The sequence below is a fragment of the Corvus kubaryi genome, unplaced genomic scaffold (genome assembly GCF_017639235.1).
Source record: "Corvus kubaryi isolate FWS band 111438036 unplaced genomic scaffold, C.kubaryi_AGA036_p1.0 133, whole genome shotgun sequence".
Classification (NCBI taxonomy): Eukaryota; Metazoa; Chordata; class Aves; order Passeriformes; family Corvidae; genus Corvus; species Corvus kubaryi.
The window spans coordinates 12,774,123-12,792,479 of NW_024580667.1; the positions used below are offsets into that span (position 1 = coordinate 12,774,123).

The 18,357-nt window shown below is 43.5% G+C and overlaps 2 protein-coding genes across 8 annotated transcripts in view; one reads left to right on the forward strand and one right to left on the reverse strand.

Moving 5' to 3' along the window:
* The window catches only part of SCML2 (Scm polycomb group protein like 2), a 71,993-nt gene extending 68,222 nt beyond the window's left edge, over positions 1 to 3,771 (forward strand). For all 6 annotated transcript variants that reach the window (XM_042037129.1, XM_042037092.1, XM_042037071.1 and 3 more), the window contains one exon: positions 1,170 to 3,771. In XM_042037129.1, the coding sequence (XP_041893063.1) occupies positions 1,170 to 1,295 (126 nt within the window). In that variant the 3' untranslated portion in view covers positions 1,296 to 3,771. The remainder of the gene's footprint in view (positions 1 to 1,169) is intronic.
* A 10,101-nt stretch (positions 3,772 to 13,872) lies between these two features.
* Positions 13,873 to 18,357, reverse strand: part of RAI2 (retinoic acid induced 2) — a 45,106-nt gene continuing 40,621 nt past the window's right edge. For both annotated transcript variants that reach the window (XM_042037144.1, XM_042037153.1), the window contains one exon: positions 13,873 to 16,058. In XM_042037144.1, coding sequence (XP_041893078.1) covers positions 14,280 to 15,953 — 1,674 coding nt within the window. In that variant the 5' untranslated portion in view covers positions 15,954 to 16,058 and the 3' untranslated portion in view covers positions 13,873 to 14,279. The remainder of the gene's footprint in view (positions 16,059 to 18,357) is intronic.

An 18,357-nucleotide genomic window follows, 5' to 3' on the forward strand; every position in this document is an offset into this window, starting at 1 on the left:
TCTCATGTACAGTGCAGGGCATTTAGTCCCCCTGTTTTGGAGACTTAATGTCCTGAGGCACAGATGATGTTATCCATCGTTAGCTAGACACTTGGTCATTGATACTAAAATTCAGAGAAGCAGCTGAAATATTTAATTAATCTGTTTGGGAAAACAGTGTGTAGGGTTTCATAGGTCTGACTAGATGTTATCTTTGGAGACAGAAACTGTACCAGTTTGTGCTAGGTTTGATCTCCTCTACTCCTCCTTGCTGTGCTTTTCTATGGTAGGTTGCTCAGTAAAGAGCTGCTTTCTTATTTCACTGCATATATGGCCCTCCAAAAAGAGGCTTTCTCTTTAGTAGTATTTCTCCCGTGTTCTGCACCAGCTCCTCCTAACAGTTTAATCTCTGAGTAAACTGGATTAGAAGGAAAACTCAAAATAACTTTCAATGGAGATTCCTGTCTTCTATTTTATTCTTAGTTGTATAACAGCAGTAGATGTCACTTGTTTTGTCAGATTTTTGCTTAAAAAAATAAGGAAGACTGTTTCTCTTTATAATGCTTTATGGAACTAATTGCCTGTCTATGGTACGTAGTGGTACTAAGAGCTTAGGGCTGTCATATTTCAGCAGCTTCTCAGTCAGACAGTTGAAATCTGACAAAGTTGTCCTTGGTCTTGATCCTGACAATCTCTCTGGTTCAACATGGAAACAGATCTGTCTAATTTACCATATTTAGATGGTATCCAGCCCCTTTCTCCGTGTGACCGTTTGCACACGCATGCCAAAATCCTCCCACGGCTGTTTTCAAGGTTCAGTGCAAGGCCTCAGTGCTTGGATCATTTAATCTCTAACTGCACAGACCTTCCTTTGCAGCTTCTGGGTTTTTTTTCCCTTGACCCATTTAGGTTTTTCCTGGTTGGTTCTAATTCTGAGGGCTGGTTTGGTCAGTTTCTTTTATTTACTGTCATTTTCTTTCTCTAACATCTCAAATACTTAATCAAAAATTAAAAATACCAAAACAAATTAAATTTCAGTGGTCATCTGTAAATACAAAGTTACAGTTACTGTTTTATATATAGTAGATATGTTTTTACTACAGTATAAACAACTGTAATGTACTTTCCAGTTTTACCATGCAGCTTGTTAAAAGTAGTTGCCTGTTGTGTTTATACTCTTCCTTCTGCAGGAAATTGATGGGAAGGCACTACTCTTACTGAGGAGTGATATGATAATGAAATATATGGGACTGAAGCTGGGGCCTGCCCTGAAGTTGTGCTACCACATTGAACGACTTAAACAAGGAAAGTTCTAGCCAGTGGGGATACCACAAACACGTGTGCTCGGATCACACCAAGCTCTCAGGTTCACAGCCATCGCCTTGATTTGAAACTTTTGCTGATATAAACCTTTATTTTTTGAAAGTGCTCTTGAAATGTAAAAGAGACATTCAGGATGAAGGGGAGGGTAGGGATTTGTGTTACATTCTTGTATTTTTGCAAATTGTTTCACAGAAAGTTGGCGGTGAGGGACAATTGATCATACTGGGTGTGGGCAGGTGTGGTAACAACACTCTCCGAATCCTGAAAAGTGTGTTCTTTGTTACAGGCTTCAGCCAACGTGTTCATATCCAGAACCAAAACAGCTGAATCCCAAAGGGACATAATAAATTGAACCAGCATCAGGTGTTAATAATTTTTACAGGGATGGCTGTAAACTTTTATATTGCAAGAAAATCTTAAAATAGAATCATCTCTGTAATGAATACTCTGGTCTTTCAGAAGAGAGGAAGGGTTATGGAAGAGAGGGCTTAATACAAATATAAGCTTTTATAAAGTGTGATTATCAGTCCTTTGGGAAGTTATGAGGACAAATGTACCGTATATTGTCAATTTAGGCAGGCAGTAAATATTTCTGTTTCATGGAAGGTCATATTGGCTGTATAAACAGCCATTTCTGAGACAGACTGATTTCACTGGAACAATGCATCCACATATTAAGCATTCCATCTTTTTGCTAAGTTTGGCATAGATGTGTGTGTTCATGCTTTTTACATGTACACGTGTATGTGTCAGGGAAATACATACTATATAAATATAAAAATATACATACACATTGTACATATATATTCAGTTTTTTAATGTGTACTTTGCACTGTGCCAGAGAGAACTGTACAATTTCTTGTTGGTTTTTTTTACCAGTAAATGTAGTTGTGTTATTACTTTCATTAGCACCTGTTTAATTTGTTCTTGGAATCAGAAGGTGACAAACAATCAAAAGGTGTCTTTATTCATACAGGCGAGACCCTGTACTATGCAATATTCCTGGTTATTCATCCCTTAACTCTGAGCCATATATTCTGATATATTTTTGGAAAGACACGTTTGGTTCCAATGTTTTGGGTTTATATTTCCTGTGAGGAAGTGCTACTATGTAACTGATAAACCTTTTTTTGGGTAAAATTGGTGCTGTTTGTATAAGCTGCAAGAATGAGTGGTGATAATAAAACAGTTTGTTGTCACTGCCAGTTGTAAAATACATCAGGGACAAGAAAATACACTTTCTTTTTAGGAAACCGAATGTACTGTATGTAATAGTCAAGTGATAAAAACTGTTTGTTAGGGAAGGTGTAGTCCTAAAATGGTAGGATTTATTGTATTTCTTAATGCCTTTTTATATGAAAACATATAGTATAAATGTATTTTTTACAAATTACTTTTTTGAAAATGCCTTTCTTTACCCATAGACTGATACTCATCAGATTTCAGCAGAGATGCTGCTAGAAAACAGTGAATTTTGTGACTCACAAGTCCAAGTATTATGTTATTTTAAGTGACTGTAATGCAATTTCAATTCAGCAAGTCATTTGGGCCCTGAAAATTGTTTTTGTTATTACATCATTAGGCATTTGACACTAAAGTTTATCTGTATCGATTTGTTTTGCATATCTTTTTGTGGTGCATGTATGCTTAGATGAATAATACAGGCATGCTCTTTATAGTAAGAAAAGGTCAGAGCAGTGATTGAAGAAACAGAATATTTTCTCTTTTTGTTAGAAAAATACTGACTTAACTTTCATATGGTTACACCAAAAATTATATATTAAGGAAAACATCATGCCCCACATGTTGAGTATATTGTTTGTACATATATATAATTGTATACTACTTCTTCTATGCTTTATTATGCTGAATTTGGGTTCTTCAGCATAAAATGATCTCATACAATTTAAGTGGAAGTAATTGACTGAAAACAGTTTTCATTTTTTACATTGCCCTTGGCATAAGAAAAACAAAGATGTTTAAATTTTCTGTTTGGCCTTTATGGAATGACATTTTTGTACATGGCACTATTATGGGTATAAATATTTGTTCAAGGCTTTCTGTGCACCCATGTGCACAAAGATAACTGTGATGTTGCTGTACCAGAAATTCGCCGTGTGCTGTAGCGTGAGATTCAAGCACTCCGAGTGTTACAGCAGAATATATTTTTTATTCTTTATTTTCAGTGGGACGTTCTTATCTAGCAAGAAAAATAAAACAGTTTGTTCATTGTTGTAACTGTCCGTTCTGTTTGACGCCGTGTGGATGTGTGAGCGCTCTCTGCGTAGGCAAGGGTGGCTGTCTTACCTGGCATTTGGCAGTTCTTGACAGTTCATGGAAACATCTGATGTAAGGAGGTTTTAATGAAAAGGGTAAGATCATTCCAACATTGTTCATCTGAAGCAATTAGTGTTTGAACTTGGATTGTTCTGTGCTTTCAAAATAAAAACTTGTTTAGTTATTCAACTATTTCATTTTATATATCTCATTTTGCAACTTACAGCTTACAGAATTCTCATATAACCACTGAGGGGAAGAGACTGATAAAAACTGTTTGTGCTGTGTTCAGATAAAGACACAACATATTTTTTCAAAGCAGTTAATGGCAATTAAGTTTGAACTTCGTACACCTCAAGCTTTCTTAATTCTGTGATACAGAAGTCTCTTGTTCCAGTGGCTGTTTGCAGCAATCAACCTGTGCCTGAGAAGGAACTTGGATTGTGTTAATGGTAACCTCACAACTGTCACAGGCAGATAACGAAAATTGGAAGCCGGCAGTGACAATAGTCCAGAGGCATTTTGCATCTGATCTCTCTCAGAACATACTTAGTATTTTTTTGGTGTTTATTTGATATAGATGACAATATGATTTAGTCTCTTTGTTTCTCCAAGTTGCTTTTCTGTCAACATGTATTCATCTGTTTATCTGGTTCTGTAACTTTTGGTCATCTTGGAAGACAGTGCCATAACTCCTCAGTGCATCATAGGACTATTGGAAATTAAATACTGCTGCCTGGGAGGACTAGCAGCTCTAACAATTATTTTTGCAGAACACCTATGCAGTAGTGGAATTGAAGAAGTCTGGAGGAGGGTAGACTCTGGCAGTATACGTATTGTAGGACTTTTTCACACATATGTAGGAATGACGGTGAAAGACAGCAAATTATGTTATAAATGTTGGCTTGAAGGATGGAGCATCTTCCCCTTTTTGTTGCTTTGGATAAAGACACACTATTTTTTATTTCAGGTGGTAGACACAGGTGCAAATATGTTGATCTGATTACTCGTATTTGTAGAAACTCTTCTTCCTCTGCAGTCAGGGATATAATTTGCAAAAAGCAATGTTAGCCTTCTCTGTAGCTCTGACAGTTTTGTGTGAGTCTGTGAATGTGGTTATGTAAGCTCTGAACATGATACAAAAATCCTAAATTTGAGTATCTCAAGTATTTCTGTAGGGGAAAAGTGAAACCCTGGGTGGGGATGACTAAAATCTTGAACTTTTAACCTGATCAGATAAAAGTTTTATAAGTGTTTCTTTGTGCTTTTCTTTCCTGTAATTGAAGTTGAAATTCAGAGAATTGAAATACGGATACACTGAGGCAAACTTGTATTCAGTACTTCAGCCTTCTCCATGTTCTATGTAATGAGGTACCCCGTCTCATTCAGCAGTGGGCCCAAGTTTTCCCCAGTCTTCCTTTTGTCACCTATAGAGTGTTGTCTATTTTAATGCAGGATCATGGAGAGAAAAACATCTTAAAAGGGGATGATAGCAGTATTTTTTTCTTTGATTGGCTAGCTAGTTACATAATAGAGTAAAATGAATGAAGAAGTGTGAACCTCTTCTAAGTAATGAGCATCTTCATCCTTCTGTCACTCTTTCTGCCAAGTTGAAGCTGTGTAGAGTTACACTGGCTTGGCTTGAAGAGGAAAAAGGAAAAAAGAGAGACCTCGTTGAGATCAGTTTCAAAGGTCATATATTCCTCCTCTCTATTTTTGTTACATGTAAAACTGTGGGAGTGAGTAAAAAGTGCTCATTTGGAAGTGCCTAAGAGTGATGCAGGGAGGCAGAAGCTGATTTCATTCTCATTTTAGTGGTGAAATAATTGCTGCTTTTTTTTCGAGCCTTGATTATAATCTTTTGCTCTGTAAAGCTTACTAACTAGCCCATAATCCTGGGATTGTGTCCCCCAACTGTCAGTATTCCTGTTGTTTCAAAGGTCATGCAGAGCGATTTTGAGACTTGTTAAAATCTGAACAGTCTGTTGTAAACTCACTGTGTTGTGAGTCCGCAACTGTATCTATCTATAACATTTTATGTATCTTTTTTTTAGTGTGAAAGCTGCAGAGATAGGTTGGGTGGTTATTTAATAGCAAAGTATTTTGCTACTTTGTTCTCTGATGGTTTGTTCTAAATAAATCCTCATTATTGTGGCTGTGGTAATGACTGGAGTCCTGTGTGTACTTAAAATATGCCATTACAGTGATCCAGTGGGCTTTTAAATTCCTTCCGTACATAATCATCCATCCCTGTCCTAGCAGATAATTTTGATTAGCTGTAATTTGTCCCATTTGAATCAGAATTAGCTTCCATCAGCTCCAGAATCTCACAGTCCTGCTGTACACACTGAGGAGTCCTACACAAGCTGCTTCTCCTTATGGCTTTGTGGACCACTGCTAGTTTTATTTCAGCTTTCATTATCTGCAGGGGAACTGTTTAGCGCTGATAGCAAAGGCTACACATCTCTACTTCTTTTCTTTTTAAAATACACAAAGCCATTTTCATCCACAGTGATTCACTTTTTAGCATCCAAAATCAAAGCCCTTTCAAACAGATGCCAGCACAAGGGGAAGGGGGGATTGCATCCCATGTTGTCTGAACAGACAAGTGTGAACAGATGTACAGCTTGAAGCCTGCAGAAACCCTCTCTGCCAATGGTTCCTTTCCAGTTGTGACAGCTGGAAGAAAACGAATATGCCACAAAACCACCACAACAATTGCTATTACCCTGCGTTGGCTGTCCCAGCTCTGACGTCCAGAACTGGAAAGACAAAGACTCATCTACTCATCTACCCTTCCAGGTGGACACTGAGGCAATTGGCAAGGAAGTGGGAAAAAACAAAATGAATGGTGGCACACCTTAGAAAGTCTGGTGTTCAAATGCAAGAGGTCATGACTTGACTAAATTTTTCCCTTTCTCATATTTAGTTTTATTCAGTAGTTACGGAGACACTATCTTCCCAAGCAATTGCGCTAATGCTGTCTAGATTTCCAAGAGTGAGGTTTTCAAACAGGTGTGAACTCTTCCTCAACTGCCAACTCTCCAGACTACTGCTGTAGAACAGGTTTCCTCTTATTGAAGACCCTTTTGAAGGAAGGATCTTTCCACGGGTTTCCTACTCCTGCATGTTATGAAAAGTAAGGGAAGTACTCTGCAGCTTGCTTGCTTTATCTCTGATGTATGTACCAGCTATTGCTACTGATTTCAGCTCTTGCCTGGGCATGTATGTGGTACTGTTATGAACAGATGCCTCTCATCTGCACAGTGTTACTCAAGGTGTGATCTACAAAGTGCTTTTCTTCTTTTTGTTTTTTTTAATCCCTGTGCTTTTATGAGCAAAATAGTGGGGAGGGAGAAATTAATAAATAAATGCTCAGTTTTACTCTACCCTTGGTTTATGCTTGTACTTCAGGGATGAGGTAGTAGATAGGTAATTTTATTATATTGGAACGTAATTGTTTATTAGGTTCAATGGATAATGTGTATGGGGGGAAATTTTGTTGGTTAGTTGGTTTTAGTTTGGGGTTTTTTTCTTGGTTTGTGGTGGGGTTTTTTTGTTTGTCTTGGGTTTTTTTTTAACTGACTACTATCACCTGTTCATTTATTTTCAAGAGGCCAGCTCAGCAAAAGGGTGCATATTACTTTCATACCTCTTTGCATTCGCCATAATACAGTAATTGTAATTGCCTGGGTGGTGTTCAGCTACAGGAAATGAACAGGTTGGGGAAAGTTGAAATGTTTTGAAAGAAAACAGAAATGCAAGGCTGGGATGAGTGATAGGGTTTACATGCAATAAACATGGGAAGGAAAATACATGAAGTAATGGAAAATTAGGAAGGAGAAAACCAGGTGGATATATCAAGATAAACTGTTTCAGATTCACAGATGACTTGTGTCTTTGACTGTTCGTGTTGTGCTGGGATTTTTAAGGGGAAAGTTAGAAATAAACATTTTGAACCATGTCAGGGATGGGAAGTCTTTTATCTTGACATGATTTTATCTGAAGACAAGGGCTGAATCCTTGTAATTCCCAACCCAGTTTTTGGGACATGCACTCTCTGTCCTTAAGTTGTTTCTTAGCTGCTTCTAACAACTCACTCTTGGTATGATTTCTTTTAAAGTCAGAGCAGCTGAGGAGCCAAAACCTGGGAATACAGGCTTGGGCTTGGCTTCATGTGACTTCATCTCTTGATATCATAATTTTCTAGACTCTCAGTCCATGGGAGTTGAGGGTATGAGTGATCTGACCAGATACCAATATCTGCTTTACAGAGACTTCTTGACTATTGATTTTATTAGCCAGTTTTACCATGGGAGTCTCAATACCCATTTCAACTTTAGCACATGCGGTAATTCCCCACTTAAAGTGCTCTTTGTTGCAAATAAGCTGGAACAACCCTCTCACTTGAGTCCTTCATTGGAAGACCTAGTTGCCATTGAGAAGCAAAGGTTCAGGTGCACATTACAGGAACCAAGCAATGTTGGCCAGGTCCCATGCTCTACCACACAAGAGGTCTGACTTTAAAGTCCAGTTGTTCAGAATATCTAGCCAAAAGTGTATCCATAAAGAATATGTGTGCTTTCATAGATCTTTGTTGTTGCACAGAATACTGTGGCAAAAAGCAGACAACAAGCACTTAAATATTCTGTTGGTTTTTTTTTTAACCCCACTCCGACAAATATGGGTGGTTCTAGGTGAGTGTGGCATATGCATCATCAGGCTTTGAGTGTGGGGGCTTTGTGCCATCATGGCTGAGCTGTGGAGGGTCTCTGAAGGGCAGGTACATATTGTCTTATGCTGGATTGTGCTTTGTGGACCAAGCTTCCAAAGTACTTATTTTGAAACATTTGTTAAAAAAAAAATCCACTTGTTACCTTTGTAACTTTGAATGCAGGTAGGTTGGGTTTGGTTTTTTTTCCTCAAGAAGCAAGAAATTACTTGTGTATCAGAAACCTCAAAAATTAATAACTTTCCCATGCTTATTGATGGTACTTTTAGGGGTTTTCTTTGGGTACGTAAGCTGCACAAAGAAGGACCTCCTTGTTTTGTTTTTGGTCTGTGAGATGCCAGTCTAGGACAAAACATTGCCTATCTTTGTTCCTAAGCAAAGAAAGATGGGAACTCCGTTGATGAAGATGTGGTGGGAAGGATGATATTGAAACAATGCAAAAAATGTGACCGTTTTGAAACAGCTGTGGGCTAAGGAACATTAGTAATCCCAGGAGCAAGGGGGGAGAGACAGGCTGATGCAGGGATACAATGTGTCTGTTACCAGCGCTCCACTGGAAACACACTTCCAAACAGAGAAAAATTATGTTCTACTTGGAAAAAAGTAGAAATAGTCCTTCCTTCCAGATATTTGATTAGATTGTACCATGCTGTTTGCTCTTTTAATTTTCATGTCAGTTTGGAAGAATCCTAATAATTTCAGTACTGGGATATTATGGTATTATTCTAACAGAGCTTGGGGTATATGGGCACAAAGCAATGCTAAATATTTTAACGATTAGTAATATTTCTACTCAAACATGAAGAAATGTTTCAGATGGTTCAACAACAGAACAGATTTTCCTAACAGGATTGCAATTACCATGATTTTAACAACTGTGGAAAATATATTTTCTGCACTAAAATGAGATTTGCTTGTGTGTGTAGTACTGCCCCAGAGTACTCTGAACTGAAAACTTCAGCATCAAGGGTATGTAGTATAGTCTAAGAGAAATGCAACTTTAAGTAAGAGGAGGAGGAAGTGTTGGGAAAAAAGTGAAAGGTGAGTCAAAAAAGAAAATTGCACAAATTAACATCATTAATGTCACTGTGTCAGGCTGTCTGCCTTTGGGAAGGCAGGAACAGACCCCAGAGGAAAACAAGGTCCTTGACTGAGCCCTTCAACATGTTTTTATAAACTTGAGCACAAAAAGAAACGAAAACATCTGGCACCAGGATATTATGCAATGTTGTTTTATGCTGTTTTCATTGTCTAATATTCTTCATGAGAACTGTTAACGAGTCACTTACTGTTGTCAGATCATGATCCCAAGTTGCCTTTGTGCAAGTGAAGGGGCACAGACTTCTCTGATTTGCTCCCTTCCATGCTCAGTGGCCACTTCTGTGCCAAATGGTTTCCCCTGAAACCTTTCATGTGCAAGTGTGTGAAGCTGATCCTTGAGCCCCTATGGGTCAAACCTCTGCAGGGATGGGCAAGGTGGTGTAATCATCCCAGTGCTCTGGGAGGCCTGAGCAGAGAATGGGTAGAAGTTGTTAAAAAAGTGATCGCTGATTGTGAGACATCATGGCAGATCAATTTTATAGCAGACAGGAGCGTGGGTGGTAGGAGAGCATAGGTCACACACGTTACCTCAGGCCTGGGAAAGGCAAAACCAGCTAGCTACCTTTGCTCTTCTGCTCCCCTTCACCTTCCTGCTGGGATGGTTTTGCTGCCTCTTTTCCGTGTCCCCTGCTGTCAGGGCAGGGGCAGGAGCAGGAGCAGGAGCAGGAGCAGGAGCAGGAGCAGGAGCAGGAGCAGGAGCAGGAAGGTTGCCCTGCCATGCGTGCTTTGCATGTGTGGTTTGATGTATGGTCTCCCCCAGGCCTCACTTCTCGGCTGCCTTTAGCCCAAGAAAGCATTACTCTCCCTGAGCTCAGTGCTTGCCTTTCTCCTCGCTCTCACCGAGTGGCCCAAGCCTTGTCGTTGAGCTGACACCTTTCTTTTCTCTGTCTGTCATCGGCTCATGACCAAGGGCTGTCGCTTTGCTTCTCCCTTTCATTCTCTGTCTGGCTGCTTGCTAACTTCAATAAAGGTGCAATGCTAACAGGCCTGGGGATCTTGTCTCAGCTTCCATTGCCTGCTTTCTTGTCCCTATTCTACACCTTTTCCTTGCACTTACAGTCATCTGTGCCTTACCCGACTGCTTGGTGTTCTCCCAACCTAGAAACTGCCCAGTCCAGGTAAGTTCCCTGTCTGAGAAGCTGCTCATTCTTCTTTTGGATTAATTAATTCTGCTGACAACTAAGTCCAGAAGCCTTAGCTGTGCACCCCTGGTCCTGGAGCTGTGCCTTAGGCAGCACAGGGGAAGGGCTGTCCTGTGTAGGAAAGCTGGTACATCTGAGCACTCCTGCCCCCGAGGCTGCCCTGTCCCATGGCCTACATCTGAGATGTGCAGCCCTTCTACCTGCCTTGGATTCAGTTTCTGGATTCCTGCAAAGCCCCTGCCTGACAGGGGGAAGAGAGCAAAGGGAAAGGTAACACACCCCCACAACCCTCTACCCTCTCACTCACCCCCTAATAAGAGTCCCTGCCCGAAGTCCAAGTCACACGAAGCCTGGAGCCAACAAGGGGTGCCCCTGAGGGCACGGCTTCTCTCTCCCTCTCCTCTCTCTCTCCCCCTTGTATATACCCATCATCGTAAAATGTCTTCCTCCTACCATTACAGCTTAATGACTTTCCCTTCAACTTCACTAGAGGTATTAATGTCTCCATTAACAGCCACCAGAAATGGAAGCTCCATATATCATGAGTGCAGCTCCACGTCCTTCTTCTCGTACACAAGTTTCAGAAGCAGTTAAAATGTAGCCCTGTGGAAAATTAATGGCCCAATATACAAAAACTGCAATTGCTGCTAAAGGCGAGGAGGAGGAGGAGGAGGTGAAAGTGCTCAGTCTTGGTGTAATTAAGTAGTTTGTTCCATGGCTTCTTCTCCCCCATGCTGATGGGATGTAGGACTTGTGCTTCACACACGACGGATGGTGGGAGGCAAACGGTCCCTACTTAGCATCATTTGCCCAACAGAGTTCAGCAGCAGGAGAGGTGCTGGTGTGTGGCTCCTCTTCCCATGGCACAGCCTTGAAGGCTGGGATTGCATGAAATGGCAGCAGGGTAAGGGAGTGGGAGCTGCCCTAAGCCTTCTGGGAAGATGCTGCTGAGAATATCCCCCCTGTCCCTGCAGATTAAGCAAGGGAAAAGCCAGGCAGCGGCGTGGGTGAGCCCAGTCTGCTCTGCTTATCCATTCCTATGGGAGTGGCTCCAGCCTGTGTCGCAGGCTCTGGGCATGTTGGTGGCAACCAGCAGTGCCAGGGAGCTTGCTCATTCTGGCCCTGCAAAGCTGGGGAGGCTGTCCTGGAGTGGCAGAGAGGGATGCTAGGATAATTGGAGCCTGCTCTGGTTTTCCTCAGCCCTGCTTCAGAGGGAAGAGGTTGCAGTTACTCCTCTAAGGGACTGGGGCAAGATGCAGCCTCATGTCTGCTGGTCTGGTCTACTGTTACAACCAGTACCAGTTGGCTTTAAACTCAATTTGTTGTCCCCAGGCATTGGGTGTTTTGACAGTGCTTGTATGGGTTTATAATGTCATAAAGCTGATTTAGCCTAATTTGTTGTCAGGGTTTCTGGAGCCTGTGGTCTAAATTCAGTTAAACCAGACTGCTGTGTGCAGAGTGGGCTGGGAGGTACCCTCAGCATTGATGCTTCCAGTAAAGGCCTATGAAGGAGAGGAGGGAAAAGCTGAGCACCTGCAGCCAGTGCCACCAACAGGTGCTGCTCTGCCTGTCCCAGGTATCCTGTGGTCAGCAGGAGGGCAGCAGTGGATGGATGCCCTCTCTGCCTGATGAGGATGCTGTGGGGAATGACTCACACAAGGATGGCAAGGACTGGGGCAATTGGTGCAGCAGATGCAACCACCAGTGTGGAACACTTTAAAAAAAAAAAAATTAGACTTCTTTTGAACTTGCTTCTGTCAGCTGCAAAATAAAAATGACAGCAGCCAATGCTATGATTGCCTTGTTTTACTCTGGTATAGCCCCAGGAAAAATTCACATTTTCAGAAGGTTTTTTGACACTCTAGAATGGGCAGGCTGAAATAGATGGGACAGTGACAACTGGGGTGGCCATCCCAAGGGACGTTGAAATCTTTAGCCTCTGCACTACAATAACCACATGACATATTTCATTAGCAGTTTCTTGGAAGGAGAAAAACAAAGTAGCTGAGTATTTTCAATTAAGAAAAAAGATATTTTTTAAAAATGCAGTCAGATGACTAAACATTAACGAATCCATCAGCACTATGCTTTTCAGAATGTTGTCAGTCCTGCCACCTCAGGGAAAAATAAAAGGCTTTTAAAAAACTTAAAAAGCAAGAGTTTGACAGAAGTGGTGCTATGCTTATATGGAAGTCTTCCATTTTTGTCTTAAGCTAGAAGGCAGTGATCCTTCAGCCAAGGAAAAGAGAAACAACATGCCCTTCCTAACCTCCTAGTGCAAATTCATTTTCCAAATAGTGAATTGGTGTCTGCTGCTATCAAAAATTGCAAAAGATTTTGGCATGACACTGGTGCCTATGGGTGCGAGTAGACTTGAGACACTGAAGCTGCTCCTTTGAGGAACTTCTCATTGTATGAACAACTGCAAAAACCTTCCCAAAGATGTCCAAGAGGAGTCTTGGGAGTAAGTTGGCTGCAGCTAGGCAAAGGAAGGCACAGTTAGTGTGTGATGGTATCCAGCTAATGCCTTTTTTACTTAGCCAGTCCTGGAGCACTGCCAGGAACATTAATTTGAAATTGTAACAGAAGTTTTCTACAGGTATAGCCACAAAAAAGGCAGTGGCCACCACGAATTGTCCTCCTGCTCTCACATTTGTCCTTCTGTCAGGATCTGTTTTAACCAGTGAGCTGTGTGAACTTCGAAGCTGACAGACAATAATGCACCTGCAGCTCATTTCCATAGACAAGTGCAAAACCATAACCTAGCAGAACTTTTATTTTAATTGTATGCTCACATTTTTCCATTTATGTGGGTGGCTTTGTACACTGCCGAGTGATAAAGTTACACAGCTCTGCTTTTACGTGCATTGATTTCAGCCATCAAAGAAACTTAGAAAACTAACAATAAACAACTTTTCCATATAGCTGTAGTCAGGCTGGAAAAATATGTGATTCCTCCTCCCCTCCTGCCCCCTGGCAACTGAATTCCCCTGACTTTTAGGCTTTTCTCTTTTAAATGACTGATAACATTACTTAAGATGCTTTCCTGTGGGTCTCTCGCAGTGAACCTGTCCTGGGTGTGCACAGGCTGTACCGCTCGCTCTCACTCCTCCAGTAGCTCATTTGGGTGCATCGTTAGCTGCTGTTGTGATGTGCTCTTGACACTGCTGCAGGACAAGATAATTTTTCTTAGCCTGCTATTAACATTTTACGTTCATCGTAAGTCAGGTCCAGCGCTTTACAGTTTACAGATTTTTTGCATGACCTTCTCTGTAGACTGAAAGTGATTCGGAAATGAGAAAAGAATGCTGCAACCAATTAGCACGTACAAACATTTATTTTGAAATTTCCATTCTGACTGTTATGAAGAGTTACATCATCAAAGCACTTTATGGCAGTGAAAATAGCTCTTACCCCTCTGACTCATCCATTACTCCATTAAAGCTGCAAAATGTGCAATCTGCTTGAAAAATAGGTTGCTTTTTATTCAGTTTCCCATGAAAAGTCAAAATTTGATAACAAAAAAAAAAACAACCGAAAACAAGAGAAAAAAACCAAACCAACCCAGTTTATAGGGACTCTACATCTGATCCTCTCCCTCTTCCCCCAAAAATAACTTACAAAGATAGTTTAAAGTTTTAAATGAGTTTAAAACCAAGTGCATCTTTTTTATTATTTTTTCTTCTTCTTCTCATAATAATCTTAAAATTCTAAAAACCCATAATTTACTTTCTTGGAAAAAAGGCAGCCAGCCGTTGCTTCTTGATTGGAAGAATATGTATCTCCGGCGAGTTAATTTTCTTTAGCTTTACGCTCCTGTTTTTGACGGGTTTCCTGAGGGCCTCGGCGCTGTCCCGAGGCTCGGGCGGGCTCTTCACATCGTAGCACTGCAGCACCGAGTCCTGGGGCAGGTCCCTTTTGAAGGAAAAGTTTTTGGTGGAGACCCCCGACAGGCCCTTGATCTTGCCGCAGAAGATGGTGGGCACGGCATCCTTGACGGAAACGATGACTTTGGCTGTCTGCGAGGTGCTGACGATCTCGATGTTGTTGCCGGCCTTAGGCTCGCAGCCCGCCCTGCCCGCCTGTTCCACCAGCCACTTCTGCGGCTGCCGCAGCAGCTCAGCCGCGCCGCCGCCCGCGGCCCTGCCCTCCGCCTTGCCCACCGCCTCCTGGGGCTTGCAGGGGGCGAAGGGGCCGGCTGGCCCGGGGAGCTTGTCCGGCGCGGGGTGGGCACCGATCTCGGCGGTGGTGGCGGGGCCAGGGCCGGCCGCCTCCCCGTGCAGCCCCCCCGGCTTGCGACAGGAGGCGAGGGACAGGTCCAGGGCCCCGTCCTCGGGCGGCGGCGGCGGCAGCGGCAGCGCGGCCTCGCTGGCCCGAAGCGCGGGCGGCCCTCTCATGGAGAGGTCCAACGCCTCGTTCTCACCACCCATCTTGATGACAGTGTGACGGCTGAGCTGGGGAAACTCCCGCGGGTGGAGGAGTTCGAAGGGCTTCGTCTCCTCCTTCTCCAGGGGTGTCTGGGTGCCCTTGCAGGAGTGGGGGGTGAAGAGCGGCGGCTTGGGTGGGTCAGGGGCCGCCTTGGCCTCGGCGCCGTGGGGCACAGGGATGGGGACAGGGATGGGGATAGGGATGGGGACGGGTAAGGGCACGATGACGGGGTAGGGCACCAGCAGCGTAGCAGGGGGCACCAGCGGGGACAGGGGCGAGCTGAAGGCCTGGGGTGGGAGGGTGGTGTAGTCGGGGGGCGGCTGACAGGGGGCTGAGCCCAGGGCGCCCTGTGAGGGAAACAGGTCCTGAAGGACGGCGGCGAATCCCGGTGTCTGAAAGACCGGGGGCAGGACGGGCTCCTGCGCTTGGCTGGAGGGCTTGGGGTCCAGGAGCTGGGGCTGCCCAACAGGGGTCGTGGTGCCGGGGAAGAGGCCGGCGTGCAAGGGGCTGGTGGGGCAGGCAGCCCCCGGAGGCAGCACCAGGGGCGAGTTCAGGTGCTGGAAGACGTGCTGCTCCAGGAGGACGGGGAGCGGGACAGGGCCCTGGGTGGTCATCACGTAGGGAGTGGCGGCATTGGTGGCTGGCATCTGCGGGGCAGCGCTGCCGGCGACCTGCAGGTGGATGGGCAGGACCACGGGGTTGTCCCCCAGGCAGATGGGCTGCAGCACGGTGGCCGCCACCTTCAGGGCCACCCCGCTCTGCGACTCGGCCGGTGGCGTCAGGATGGAGGGCGCAGGGACTGTCACCAGTGGGGAAAGGGCTTTCTTCATCAGGTCGGCCGAGTTGATGTTCCAGGCCTCTGCTGTGATCAGCTGGGCCACCCCATTTTCCAGCTTGTTGTTTGCCATCGCCGAGGGTGAGTTGGTGACGTCCATAGGCAGGTTTGGGGCATCCTTGTACAGCTCCTCCATGTTGCAGGGCTTCTTGGGCTCTGCCAGCACCACCTCTACATTGCTGTCAGTGGGACCCACGGCGGCTCCACACTGCCAGGAGCATCAACACCGACATAATTTGGCCTGGAAGCCAGAAATATATTTTAGGCACCACATAAATCTCCTCCCTAAAATAATATTTGCAATTGCCTTTATAAAAGACCCCCGTCACCAAAGAAAAGCCGTTAAACATTTCCACACTTCAAGCTAATGGCTCCATAATACAGAGTACTATATATACAGATATGCTGGATATACATACAGCCCTGAGTGTTGTGCGAAGCATTTTGAGGAACTTATATTTTGCCATAAACACAGATAATTTAAATGGCCTTAAGCACTGCCTGCAGCCAAAAAACCTCTCAGTACACAGCCTGAAACAAGGACTCAGGATGCCCATCCCACATTTTTAAACAAAGCTTCACATAATGACAATGCATGTCAGAGCTGAGTGACAGCATGTTGTTTTAACTCAACAGAAGCCCCGAAACAAACATTTCTCAAAATATTGCAGCCAAGAAATATTCAACCATGGGTGAAGGGTGCTTGATTCCCCTTCAGTGCTTGTCCCTTTTTCATCCCAAAAACTGCTGTGAGCAGGATCAGAAAGGAGCATGGTCAGGCAACAGCAAAGCAAAACCAATCCAAACCCCAGCATTCACCCTGCCACAGGGCTGGATAGAGACAGTAATGTGAACCAGGCACCTGATTCATTAAAGACTTGACAAAAAAAAACAAACAAACAAAAAAAAACAATCCAACAAAACAACTTAAAATTTATTTTGACAGCCCGTCTCTTTATATCAACCAAGCAAATGGCAATTAAAAAAAGGGCAGGGATGGTTTCATGATCGTGGTGAAATATGCAGCCTGTTTCCCTTAAATATCAACACTTCCCTCCCCCTGCAGAAAAAAACCCCCAAAACCCCAGAAAATTAATGGCACTATGCATCCATTTATTTAGAAGGATAAGTAATTTCTCCCCTGTGAGCTGCTGCCAGCAGACTTTGGCTGATGCCTGGCTGCTTCACCTGGTGCTGCCCGTGCCTCTCCCGAAGTGTGCAGAGAATCCTACCATAGTAATAATCACCATGGAAACTTGTCCAGTTTCAACTCTGTTACCATGGGAAAGCACCGGCGCACCCCAAATGTACATTTTTCACCTGCACAGGTCTGAATCATACTCCCTATGAGCAAATGATGTGCCATCACCACTGCCCAGCTGCCCAGGCCCATGGGAGCAAGGCACTTCCCCCATGTCCCGCAGGCTCACTGGGATGACAGGAGATGACAGGGAGGGCAGCACCACTCTGAAACTGAAATTGTCTGGGTGAAGGGTCCCAGCTTGGGGATATGTCTGTGTCTAAGAGCATGTAAAGAACTCCTTACAGAAATGATTTGCTGGCAGAGATGTTTATAAGACCAACAAACCTGCAAAGAGGTCAAGGAAAAGGGGAAAAACCAAAACCTCACAAAGAGAGGCTAAAAAATGTCCAAGGTGAGGAAATGGGAAATCTCTTAAATCTCTCCTGAGACCTGTAAATCCCTGGATTTGGCAGTGAGATGCTATGGCGAGCACAGGACTACCTACAGAAATGCCAGGAGTTGATAGCAGAGGCTGGTTGGATGAAATGCTAACAATTTATCAGGCGCGTTTGAGTTCTTAAAAAGGATTTTTAAAAGTAAACACGAGTCATTTGTTTTCCCCTCCTGCTGCTGGCTCAAGGAGAATAATTCCAGATAATTCCCATCTCATTAAATGTTCTGCAGAAAAGATTCACAAATATAGGGTTGGGTTTGGTTTTTTTGTTTGTTTGTTTCCTTTGTTCCTGCCTTGCCTGAGATAGATTACAGGAAGGCAGAGATGCCCAAGCACTGAAAACAGGAGCAAAAATCAAATTCCTTATTCAGAAAGTGACAAGTATCAGTAAGAAAACCATTGGGCCAGTGTTGTTTTGAAAAAAAGAAGAGTAATTGTTTCTAAAAATAAAGACTATGAGGAGACAGCTCAGCAGATTAAGCTGAAAGAAACAGATATCGTCATTTCTGTTAAGGAATTAAAAGCCATTTTCTACTGTTCTTATATAATCTCTCCCTCCCTGTTTTCCAAATGACCCATTTTAAACCCTTGGTATCTGTAGTGCACACCAGCATCTTTGCTCCTCCAGCTGCTGCAGCACAGCTGAGTGTTCTGCCCATGACACTGCCTCTTCCCCATGTTTCTGTTTGCTTGAGAAGTGTGAGATTGTGGTGTTTCCATAGAGAATTAAAGATTTGGTGGGGACAGGAAATGACCCCCTGTTCCCCTGGCAAACCCATTTAATGTTGAGAAACAGAAAAATTAAGATGAAAATTATGCTGTGTAAGAGACGTGAGGGATTAG